This window comes from Ziziphus jujuba, chromosome 2 (genome assembly GCF_031755915.1).
Source record: "Ziziphus jujuba cultivar Dongzao chromosome 2, ASM3175591v1".
Lineage (NCBI taxonomy): Eukaryota > Viridiplantae > Streptophyta > Magnoliopsida > Rosales > Rhamnaceae > Ziziphus > Ziziphus jujuba.
The window spans coordinates 3584681-3597357 of NC_083380.1; the positions used below are offsets into that span (position 1 = coordinate 3584681).

Sequence of the window (12677 nt, forward strand, 5' to 3'; positions counted from 1 at the left end):
GTGATCTCTCAGGATTTTGTAGATGTGATGAATTAGGAAAATGGCTTAGTTACCATAGCCTGATTCATTAGCAGCATGCTTTTTTGTTTGTTTTGTATGCCTGCTTTTTTTGGTTAATACAACACCCTTTTTTAGCAAAAAAAATATATATATAAACACCCCTTTTTAGCAAATATATATATATATATATATATGCAGTGCAGGTATCTCTCTCATGATTTCCTTCCCTTATTATTGATTGCATGACATGTTTAAAGTTTAAACTATTCTGACTCAATTTAAATCTTAAAAGAAAAAATTATGTAGTTTTGAAATCCTAAGACACTTGAACCTCTAATTCCATCTATGTTTTAACTTTCAAACATAACTGTTTTACCACTAAAGTATGAACAGAGTTTTAAAATTAATTAATGCATAACTATTTGTTAAATGGAAGTTGACTATTAAATCGATTCATTATTATTCTAAAATTTTGTAATAGATATAGTTAAGTGGACTTTGTATGATATCTGTTTTTCCTCTGCATGTTTAGTGTTGAAATGGTTATGCTCTTTGTCAGCTGCTAGCTATAACTTTATTGCATTGGTTTTGTGTGTTTTGGGGGCGCATTGGCATCATAAATTCTTCATCACTGGGGCTGATCTAGAATTTTTATTTTATTTTATTTTATTTTATTTTTTGGGAACAATTACAAAGATTGCTAAAACTTTATACATTTATTTATTTATTTTTTTGGTGAATAGATTGCCAAAACTGTGGTCCTTAAAATTGATGTAATGTTTCAAGATTTATGTTGTGCAATTAAGATTTCTGCTGTGCAAACTATGTATGTTGTGGATGCAATTGTTGTTATGTGTTTGCTCTTTTAAATTTAAATTGGTTGTCAAGTGAGTATTTTTCTGTATATGCTACCCATTTCTGGAGCAACTTGGTTGTCAAGTTATAGATAATGGAAATTATTTTGATGCCATTGCATAATAGCTATTATGGACAATATTAGAAATATTATTACCTGGATGATGTGCATGACTATAGGATGCAATTACTTAGATGTCAAGTATATTTAATTGTGACTTTTGATTATATCCTTTTATTATTTTGTTTCTCCTTTTCTGTTTAAGTTAGAAACTTTCTTTTTCTTCTTATTTTCCTCTGTTGTTATTCATATTCCCAAGAATGTTATACTTGCCACTGGTTGACATTCTCTGTCTTTCTTCTCCTTTTATATAATGTTGCTGCTGTTGTTATTGATATTCCTAAGAATGTCAAACTTGCCTCTGGTTGCAGGTTCCCTGCTGATTTGCTTTCTCTTGCTAGTACATACCTACATGGTGTGTGCAACATTTAGGTTCCTTGTCTTTGTTCTCCTTTTATAATTTTTGGATGGGAACTAATGTGAAGATCAGAAAGGCATCTGAAAATACTTTGGATTGTTCAAGTCCAGAAAAATGTTTCGGAACCTTGGTTGGCAAGGAGAGCAAGTTACCTTAAAGCATGCCTAATGTGCGCTGATGCCCTCTAGTTTAGTATATTAGTAGATGAGAAACACATTGTCAAAGAAACATATTATTATTTAGGAATGAAAGTTTAGAAGCACTATTTATCACAAAACCAGTTTGACGAGTAACCTGACATGAACAAAGAAAGGAAAGCACATGTGGTAACAAATTGAAGAAAGAAAACATATTCTTTATCTTCTTCGCTGATGCCCTCTAGTCTTCTGCTTTATGGTTCTATATTTCAACCATAGATATAGTATTCTATCCACGGCTTTTTCAACGACATCAAAGTAGGCTATGCTCCAAGATTTTCTCATCGCCATTATCAAATATGGGACAAGAATTCCAACTGCAAATCCCAATCCAATGCTCAAATAAAACCACTTATCAATGAAGCTATCACCATTACTAGTATCCTTAGGAGTCATCCATCCCTTATCTAGTTTCTCAATTTCATCATCACCTGGACATTTTACAGCAAGTGGACTACCACAAAGGCCAACATTTCCAGCAAAAGAGGATGCATTGAAAGTAAGCATATGATCTTTATCAGGAATAGGACCAGACAATTCATTGTTTGACAGATTCAGATACCCTAGGAATGAGAGTGACCCCAAGCTTTGAGGAATAGCACCGGAGAACCTATTACTCAAGAGATTTTGTTAGTGTAATGTCACTTTTGTTGCTGTCATAAGTTACTTTGTAATGATTAGTTACTATACTTTCAATTTTTGATAAAAACACTATTGTATTAGGTAGCCAAAGTATGGCTTGTCTTTTGGTAATATGATTACCACGGTAGTAGGTGAAAATTAAGTGGTTTACTGTTTCTGAAAACTTGTGGTTATATACTACGTCCATAATGAACGAGGGTGTCTAGACCACACCAGTTTAAGCTTCTTTCTTTTTCATTTTTGTTGTGTTTTTTGTTCTAAAATCTAACAAATGGTATCAAAGCTCTACTGATCTTAGAGGGGCTGTGAGTGAAATAGCAAAAATACAAGAAACCTTCCTTCTACCTTTCCTTCCTTTCTAAATGGCTTCAACTCATTTTTCTGCTCCATCACCTCCTATATTTTCTGGAGAAAATTATGCCATGTGGTCTATAAAAATGAAAGCTTACCTTCAAGCTTTTGACTTGTGGGAAGTAGTAGAGACCAAAAGAAATCCTCCCCCTTTGACAACAAATCCCACTATCGCTCAAATAAAGAAACATAGTGAGGAGGTTGCTAAAACGTTTAAGGCTTTATCTGCCTTACATGCTGGCGTTTCAAAAGTGATGTTCACCAAAATTATGGCTTGCACTACAGCTAAAGAGGTCTGGGACAAGCTAAAAGAAGAGTTCCAGGGAAGTGCAAGAACAAGACAAATTCAGGTTTTGAACTTAAGGAGGGAGTTCAAAAATTTAAGAATGAAGGATTTTGAGTTGGTAAAAGACTTTATTGACAGACTTATGAAGGTAGTAAACCAGATCAGAATTCTTGGAGAGGAGCTAGGAGATAGAAGAGTGGTGGAGAAAGTGCTGGTCAGCTTGCCAGAAAAGTTCGAAGCAAAGATATCATCCTGGGAGAAGTCAAGAGACCTGAATCATATTTCTTTGTCAGAGCTTGTTAATGCTTTACAAGCAACTGAACAAAGAAGATCTATAAGACAAGAAGAAACCTCAGAAAGTGCTTTTTTAGCATTACGAAAAGGTAAGGCTCCAGAAAACAATAATCAAAGGAAGCAGTAAAGTGGAGGAAGTAATTTCAAAGGAAAATGTGGTGTTGGTACAAGCAGAAAAGGTGAAAGAAAGAAGTTTACGAAGTGCTCTTATTGCAAAAAGGACAACCATCCCGAAAAATATTATTGGTTTAGGCTAAATGTTCAATGTAGAGTTTGCAAACAAATAGGACATATTGAAAAAGTTTGCAAAAACAAAGGAGGACTAGTGCAACAAGCACACCAAGTACAAGTTGCTGATGAAGCATGGAAAAGTGAGGAAAGGCTATTTGTTGCTACATGTTATGTAGAAAATGGCAACAAAGAAGCTTGGTTGGTGGATAGTGTCTGCACTCAACATATGACTCATGATGCTGATCTCTTCAAGACCTTGGATAGAAGCTTTGTTTCCAAAGTGCAAATAGGAAATGGAGATTTTATTCAACTTCAAGGAAAAGGAGAAGTGGCTGTGGAAACGTCAACAGGTACTAAACTCATTTCAAATGTGTTATATGTACCCGAAATTAATCAAAGCTTGTTAAGTGTGGGAAAAATGCTTGAAAATGGATATTCTTTGAATTTTCAAGATAAGTCTTGCATAATATATGATCAACATGGAAGTGAAATTCTAAATGTTGGAATGAAAGATAAAAGCTTTGTGGTAGAATGGAACAAGAAGGGGAAATAATGTTTTTTATGCCAAAACTAGTGATGAATCTAAGTTGTGGCATAAAAGACCATGTCATTTTAACTGTAACTCCTTGAATCTAATGCATGAAAAGAAATTGGTGGAGAATATGCCTGCCGTTAGCAAAAACCTGGAAGTGTGTGAAGTGTGTCAGCTTGATAAGCAACAAAGGCTGCCATTCCCTTCGAAAGGCACTTGGAGAGCCTCTGAAAAGCTTCAGTTAATTCATAGTGATGTATGTGGACCTATGAGTGAGAATTCTATCAATGGTAGTAGATATTTTTTCATTTTCATAGATGATTTGTCCAGAATATGTTGGGTGTATTTTCTGAAACAAAAAATTTGAAGTTGCTGAGATTTTCACTAGCTTTAAAGCCATGGTAGAAAGTCAAGCAAAATGTAGCATCAAGGTGATACGATCTGATAATGGGACTGAATATATAGCTCAAAAGTTTGAGTTGAAATGCAAAGAAGCTGGAATTCAACATCAGCTGACCTCTCCCTATACTCCTCAACAAAATGGGGTTAGTGAGAGGAAGAACAGGACTATTATGGAGATGTGTAGATGCTTGTTGTTTAACAGGCAATTACCAAAGAAGTTTTGGGCTGAAGCAGTGAACACCTCAGTGTATTTGCTAAATAAATTACCAACTAAAGCATTGGAGTTTAAAACTCCATATGAGGTGTGGTATAGGGTCAAGCCTACCGAGGAGCATTTGAAGATATTCGGGAGCATTTGTTATACACATTTTCCTAAAATTAAGAGAGACAAGTTGGATCAAAAAGCTGATATGGGAATTTTTGTTGGTTACAGCAGCACAACAAAAGGGTACAGAGTATATCATTTGAAAACTAACAAGCTAATTGTTAGTAGGAATGTTAAAGTTGATGAAGCTGCTGTTTGGAATTGGGAAAAAAGTGAAGTTCAAGCCTCAGAAAAGAAGTTTATCCAAGAACATGACGAGATTCAGGAGGAGAATGATTTAAATGATGAAGATGCTGTTGGAATCCGAGGTACAAGATCCTTGACTGATGTATATGAGAAAAGCATCCGAAGTATAAGACCTCTGACTGATGCATCTGAGATAAGCATCTGAGGTACAAGACCTTTGACTGATGCATCTGGAATAAGTATCCGAGGTACAAGACCCTTCACTGATGCATCCGAAAGAAGTGTCCTAGATACAAGACCCCTGTCTAATGTCCGAGATACAAGACTCTTGTCCGATGTTCGAGCTATAAGACCCCTGTTTGATGTCTGAGATACAAGACTCCTGTCCGATGTCCAAGCTATAAGACCCCTGTCCGATGTCCGAGATACAAGACCCCTGTCCGATGTCCAAGCTATAAGACCCATGTCCGATGTCCAAGATACAAGACTCCTGTCCGATGTCCAAGATACAAGACCCCTGTCCGATGTCTGAGATACAAGACTCCTGTCCGATGTCCGAGCTACAAGACCCCTGTCCGATGTTTGAGATACAAGATCCCTGTCCGATGTCCGAGCTATAAGATCTCTATCTGATGTTCGAGGTACAAGACCCTTGACTGATGAATATCAAAGATGTAACCTAGCATTGTGTGATCCAATTACTTTCAGTGACACAAATCAGTTCGAGACATGGAGAGAGGCCATGAAAACGGAAATCAATATGATTGGCAAAAACAAAACGTAGGAATTGGTGAACAAACCCCAAGGCAAAAAGGCCATTGGAGTGAAATGGGTCTTTAGGACCAAGGTCAATGATGATAGTACAATAACTAAGCATAAAGTAAGATTGGTAGTTAAAGGTTTTATGCAGCAACCTGGTATTGATTATGGAGATATGTTTGCACCAATTGTGAGGCATGAAACAATTAGATTTTTACTAGCACTTGCCGCTCAAAAGGGCTAGAAAGCTTACCATTTAGATGTGAAATCTGCATTTCTAAATGGTTACCTGGAGGAAGAAGTATATGTTGAACAACCTGAAGGCTTTGTTGTTCAAGGAAAGGAAGACAAAGTTTATAAATTGCATAAGACTCTTTCTGGCTTGAAACAAGCTCCCAAAACTTGGTATAGCAGAATTGACTCACACCTTGTTGGAAAAAGATTTAAAAGGAGTGAGAATGAGCCTACTTTATACGTGAAGTCGGGTTCAAATGATGAAAAATTGATTGTTTCTCTATATGTTGATGACTTGTTTGTTACAGGAGGAGATTCACAAAGTGTGTTGAAGTTTAAATCTGAAATGCAAAAGGTGTTTGAAATGTCAGATTTAGGAGTGATGAACTACTTTCTTGGCATGGAGATATATCAATTTAGTCATGGCATTTTCTTATCCCAAAAGAAGTATGCTGTGGAACTACTCAAAAAGTTTGACATGGAGAAGTGTAATCCAGCTGACACTCCAATGGTTTACAATAAAAAATTTGAACTTGAAGATGGTGCTGCCAAGATTGAAGTTTCAACCTATAGAAGCCTTATTGGAAGTTTGCTGTATTTATGTGCTTCTAGACTTGACATTATATTTTCTGTGAGTTTGCTTTCCAGATTTATGCATGATACTTCACATATGCATTATTCTGTAGCTAAAAGAGTGCTAAGGTACATTAGAGGCACCATAGACTATGCTGTTTGGTTTTTGAAGCAAGAAGAAGGTAAGTTGATGGGCTATGTTGATAGTGATTGGGCTGAAAGCATGGAGAATTCAAAAAGTACTTCAGGGTACTTATTTTCTCATGGTTCAGGTCTTTTTTCATGGAGCTCACAAAAACAGGGTTCAGTTGCTCAATCCACAGCTGAAGCTGAATATATTGCTGCTGCAGCTGCTTCAAATCAAGCTTTATGGCCAAGGAAGTTGCTTGTTGATTTAAATGAGAGGCAAGAAGAAGCTACCACAATATACTATGATAACAAGTCTGCAATTTCCATTGCTGAAAATCTAGGTCAACATAGAAGAACAAAGCATATTCCATTCAAATATCATGCTGTGAGAGAAGCTGAAAGAAATGGTGAAGTGAAGCTGGTTCATTGCAGTTCTGAAGTCTAGCTTGCTGGTATTTTGACGAAAGCTTTGCCAAGAAACAGGTTTGAAACACTAAGAAATGATCTTAATGTTTCCAGCAAAAGTGCCAAGGAGGAGTGTTAGTGTAATGTCACTTTTGTTGCTGTCATAAGTTACTTTGTAATGATTAGTTACTGTACTTTCAGTTTTTGATAAAAACACTGTTGTATTAGGTAGCCAAAATATGGCTTGTCTTTTGGCAATATGATTACCGCAGTAGTAGGTGAAAATTAGGTGGTTTACTATTTTTGAAAACTTGTGGTTATATGCCATATCCATAATGAACGAGGGTGTCCAGAACACACCAATTTAAGCTCCTGTCTCTTTCGTTTTTGCTGTGTTTTTTGTTCTAAAATCCAACAGATCAAGAGAAGACAATTGCTTCAGCTTTGAAATGCTTTTAGGAATGTGACAAGTGAAATGGTTTCTTGACAAGTTGAGAATGACCAAACCAAACAAATTTGTCATCTCTGTAGGAAGATCTCCACTCAAGTTATTCCCTGAAAGGTCTAGCATGGTTACAAGAGAGAGGGTCTTGGTGTATCTTTGAAGTTGGCCTTTCATGTTTACAACAAAACTTTCATAGTATTTGCCAACCAAAGTATATACATAGTTACGAGCCTAATACAATAGATAACGGTTAATGATTTAGGCTTGTGACATACCTTTGAAATGTCCAAAGCTAGCTGGAATACTACCTGTCAACTGATTTTCTGCTAGATCCAGGACTTGTAGTGAACTTAAATTTGATAACAGAGCCAGAAGTTCTCCTAAAAATGAATTAGACCTCAAGATAAGAATTCTTAGACTTTCAAATCCTTTCCCGATCAATGGTGGAATTCTACCATTTAATCTGTTGTTTCCAAGATTTAGGGTCTCCAAACTCGATAAGTTTTGCAAAGATGATGGGAGCTGTCCATACAGCTTGTTGTCATTGAGATGCAATGTTTCAAGCCAACTTAATTGACCCAAGAATGTAGGAATGGTTCCAAACAAGTGGTTATTACAGAAAGATGAACACAATTTCCAATGCTTGATGGAATACTTCCTATTAAGTTGTTATTGGAAAGATCAATGACTTTAAGTGTAGGAACAATGTTCCAAGCAGGGATTTCTCCATTTAATTGGTCCTCAGCAACAGAAAGGAAAGAAAACGTAGCATCGGTGATATTCCATTTATTTGAAATATTACCAAAAAATTTATCTTTGGATATATCAAGTAAGTCAAAGTTGCCACTTAGAATAGGAATGGACCCACTGAAATTATTTGAGCTGAAATCAACTATTGCACCTGGTACGTATCCCATTAACAAAATTTGTGAATCAAACTTTAGTGGACTTTATAGTTGACCTGTTAGTTGATTAAAAGAAAGATTCAGCAGTGACAATGAAGAAGAAAATTCCCGAAACCAGTAAGGTATGGAGCAAGAAATGCTAGCATTTGAGAAATCCACATCGTAGACCTGCTTTTGTGACTTCAGCCAAGTCAGAAATGATAAAGGACCCAAATGGCAGGAACTCATTGCAAGACAAAAGACCTGGAATGGAAGAACCCGATCGGATTTGACATCCAAGGTGAAAGAGTTTGAAGATAGATCCAAATCTAATAGCTTTTTTAGCTTTAAAAAATGCGCTTCAGTAACTATACCTGTCAATTGATTGGATGAAACATCAAAGATATGCAACTCAGAAAGCTGTTCCAAACTTTCAGGGAGGGTCCCATTTACCTCATTCTCTCCTAGAAGCTGAATAGTAAGATTTTGCTGTAATATTCCAAAAGAAGTTGGGATGGGACCATATAGAGAGTTATTGAACAAGTCAAGCTCAAGAAGATTCTCGAGCTGAGCTAACAACTTTGGTAGTTTACCAACCAATTGATTGTCTGACAAGTACAAGTATTGCGGATTTGGTAGTGGCCTCCCATAACGATTTTGGAGTGATCCGAAGGAAGCTGGGATTTGACCATTTAGAGAATTATAGGATAAATAAAGTGCTACAAGATTCTCAAGTTGACCCAACCATTCTGGTAAACTACCAACCAAGTGATTGTGTGACAAGTCCAAGACTGCAGACTAGTCAGTGGCCTCCTAGAAAGGAAAATTTCTGCTCCTTCAAGGAATTTTGGTAAGGTTTCGTTGATGTAATTACCAGACATATATAAGGAAATCAAATTGCAAAGTTTTCCAATAGAGCTTGGAATCCCACCGTCAACACTATTGCAATTAAGATCTAAGTGACTGAGAAATGTCAGGTTTCCAATCGAGGCAGGAAGTTTCCCATGCAGATTATTCCATCCGAAGTCAAGGACGTCTATCTTCTCCCATCGTCCCCTAGACAATTGATGACAACTTTGTGAGAGAAAATTGTCTCCCAGATATAAAAACTGCAAATTTGGTAGTTCGCTAAAACCAAGTGGAATTGTTCCACACATATAATTACTGCTTATATCCAAAGTAACAAGACTACCAATATTGTAACTGTCAGGACCCATCCAGAATTCCTTCCCCGGAACCCTAGACAAGCCCTGATCCCAGGGAAATACCACCGAACCTTCCAACGGAAAATCCGGCAGCACCTCCCCTAAGGGATTTACTTACCACAAATTACCTGCACTGAAAACACACTTCTAAAAACATCCCCTTATTCCTCCCACAAACTACAAATTGTTCCACAAATTACAGCACTCCAAATAACAACAGCAGCAACCCAGTGCATAAATAACAACCACACGTCCAATACAGTATACAGAGCATTATACAATTAACTGTGGAATTTATAAAATAACAGATAAAGAAGCAATACAAGGCAGAGAGGAAAAAGGGAAGAAAAACTTCTTGAACCTTCGGCAAACGAACTGAGACGTTGGGCTCGCCTCGGACAATCAACGTCTCCAACCTGGACCTAGGGGAACGAAATTTAAGAGTGTGAGATGCTAATCATCTCAGTGAGCGACCCTACTACTATACAATATAATACCACGGTAATAGGTATATAAATAATAATTATTTGAAAATAATAATTTCTCTCAAAACCCTTACAATTCTCTCAGTTGGAAAAGTTCCCCTTTTAAAACATTTTCACAAAACCCTTTATTCATATTCCCCGAAAACCAAGACATCAAATAAATATCCGAACAGTAATAATTAATTTTAATTCCAATACAATTTTAAAACATTTTATTCTTAAAACGCAGTTCCGAAAATCAGTTGATGCACCCACTATATACCAGTGGCGCCAACAGTACCCAGCGTCCCGAGGTACAGCCAGACAGGAGGTTATAGAGAGAAACCGGCATACGGTCGCGTGGCGTCCCACTGCGCCGCTGCTAACCTAGTGTCCCGGCCATGGGGGGTGGCCTACCCTCATCCGATGGCAACCACAGGACAACCTCATAATATCAACCGCGCGCTAATCACACCCACCTGCGCGCTAATCACATCACCTGCGCACTAATCACAACCGTGTGCACAACATCCATATCACATATACCATATCACATAATCAGAACACCAGTACGTGCACGGTGCATCTAAAAATCATAAAATCCATAAATTTAATTTATATAACAATTTTCACATTTTGCATAAACATAGCGGGCACAGTCCATCCGCTTGAAACGGGAAATTCTCCACAATTTCTTTATAATCAATACAATAAATTCCATGATTTTCAAATCCACCAACTCCCAAATCCACCAATTCAAATATCCACATTTTCCCAAGCATAAATAATTCTCGAAATATAATAATTAAACCTCATAATATTCCATGGGCATATTTTATAAAAATTGAAATCACCAACATAACCAAATAGTTTCCTTGAAATATTTGAAAATCAAATCGTGCTCGATTTAATATTAAAACCACACGAATTTCAAAATCCTCAAAACCATAAAATAATTTCACATGGCATAAATTTGTAACATACACATTTTCTTAAATCCAATAAATTCACAAATAATTCCACAATAAATTAAATAAATATTTGGCACATAGAAATTAAATTCCAAATATTTAAATCACACATAATATATTCACCAATTAAATTCCCAAAATTAATTTGAAGGTGGGTCACTCACCTGGAGCACGCAATTAACCCATGATCCACCACGGGATCAATTTCACGACTCACCGGTGCTCCTAGAACAAAATTCACAGACAGTCAAATAAATTAATATTTTATTCGGGTAAATAATACGCGGTACCCGGGGGTCAAACACAAACTTTAACCAAAATGGTCGAATAATATACCGAATCGAAGCTCGTGGGACGAGGATCACAAGTCCGGTCTCCATCGACCCCAATTCCGCCGGAGGTGGCCGGAATTTGGCCGGAAAGGTTCGATCGGTTTTCACTTCCTCGTATCTCGCAAACCGCTTCGAATTTTTGAGATTGGAGGCCATTTTTGAACTCAGGGGACCCAAAATAGGGGAAGAGGAGGCTTAATTGGGACTGGGCTGGCCGGAAAACACAAGAAAAGAGGAGAGAGAAATTTTGCCGGCCGGCGGCTTCTCCGGCACGATCGGCGCGCGTCCGGCGGCCGGTCACCGTGAAAATTGGCGGCTGAGCTCGCCTCCTTCCTCCGCTCATCACTGGCCGGCGCGTGTACTGTATGGGTGGCCGGAAAAAGAAAACACAGTGAGAGAGAGACGGACGGGAGAGAGAAAAAAAAAAAAAACAACTGTGCGTGTTTTGGTTGAGCTCGGGGAAGAAGAAGGAAAAAAGGAAAAAAGAAAAGAAAAAGAAAAAAGAAGGAAATGGTGTTTTCCCACGTGGGGAAAAGAAAAGAAAAAGAAAAAGAAAAAGAAAAGAAAAAGGAAAATAAAAGAAATAAAAATAAAAATAATTAAATAATCAAATAATAATATTATTATTTAAAATAATAATAAAAATAATTTCATTTTAACACATGGTTGACATGTGGCATTTCACCATGGTGACACATGGTCACCTTCATTAAGTCACACGTGGCACATCGTTACGCGTGTAAAAATAATAATAAAATAATACAGTATTTGAAAAACTCTAGAGGTCCATAACTTTCAAACCACATGTCCAAATCGGACGTGCCGCTAGTCTACGGACTCGTATCGACGAGCACTTCACAACCATGCATGAGTCAACGCTCAACCTTGCATGAATAAAAAGTCAACTCCGGCACCCCTTGGATAGTTTGGACCTCAACTTGTTTTGCTCATAACTTTCAAACCGTAGCTCCGTTTTCAACGTGCTACTAGTCTACGAACTCGTGCCAATGTGTACTCCATAACGGTACCTCAGTCAACCTAGAATTCCAATCGGGTCAAAAAGTCAACTTTTGACCCCTTCGGTCAACGGTCAACAGTCAACCTCGATCAACGTGCAAAAATTCCGACATGGTTCGGGACGGGGTGTTACAATAACACCCTATCTTGAAGTACACCAGAAATTTCTCAAATTTGACCAAAGTTGACCAGGTTTGACCATCATTGACCGAGAAGGGGTCAAATGTTGACTTTTGCTTTCGGTGGAATTTCACATTGACTGAGGTCCCGTTACGAAGTACACATTGGCACGAGTTCATAAACTAGTAGCACGTAAAAAACGAAGCTACGGTTTGAAAGTTATGAGCAAAACAAGTTGAGGTCCAAATTGTCCAAGGGTACCGGGTTGATTTTTATTTTTGGGATATGAGCTTTGACTCATGTACGAATGTGAATAACTTATCGATACGAGTCCGTAAACTAGCGGTATACCTGATTTG

General features: G+C 37.4%; 1 protein-coding gene across 1 annotated transcript; it reads right to left on the reverse strand.

Annotated features, from left to right (window-relative positions):
* Window positions 1-7244: 7244 nt before the first annotated feature.
* LOC132800556 (LRR receptor-like serine/threonine-protein kinase ERL1) lies at window positions 7245-9426 on the reverse strand. The gene is made up of 5 exons (XM_060814501.1): window positions 9084-9426; window positions 8584-8886; window positions 7943-8226; window positions 7601-7847; window positions 7245-7492 (listed from the first exon to the last, which is right to left on the reverse strand). Exons 1-5 carry the CDS (start codon window positions 9424-9426, stop codon window positions 7245-7247), a joined length of 1425 nt encoding a protein of 474 aa, XP_060670484.1.
* Between the last annotated feature and the right edge of the window lie 3251 nt (window positions 9427-12677).

Bases quoted from the DNA above. Each gene is read 5' to 3' on its own strand.
- LOC132800556 (XM_060814501.1), bottom strand. From the start codon at position 9,426: ATGGGTCCTGACAGTTACAATATTGGTAGTCTTGTTACTTTGGATATA. The intron at 8,227-8,583 runs GTATAGTTACTG...GATACGTACCAG, and splicing joins TTCATCCAATCAATTGACAG to GTGCAATAGTTGATTTCAGC. The intron at 7,493-7,600 runs GTATGTCACAAG...TAAACATGAAAG, and splicing joins TAGCTTTGGACATTTCAAAG to GCCAACTTCAAAGATACACC.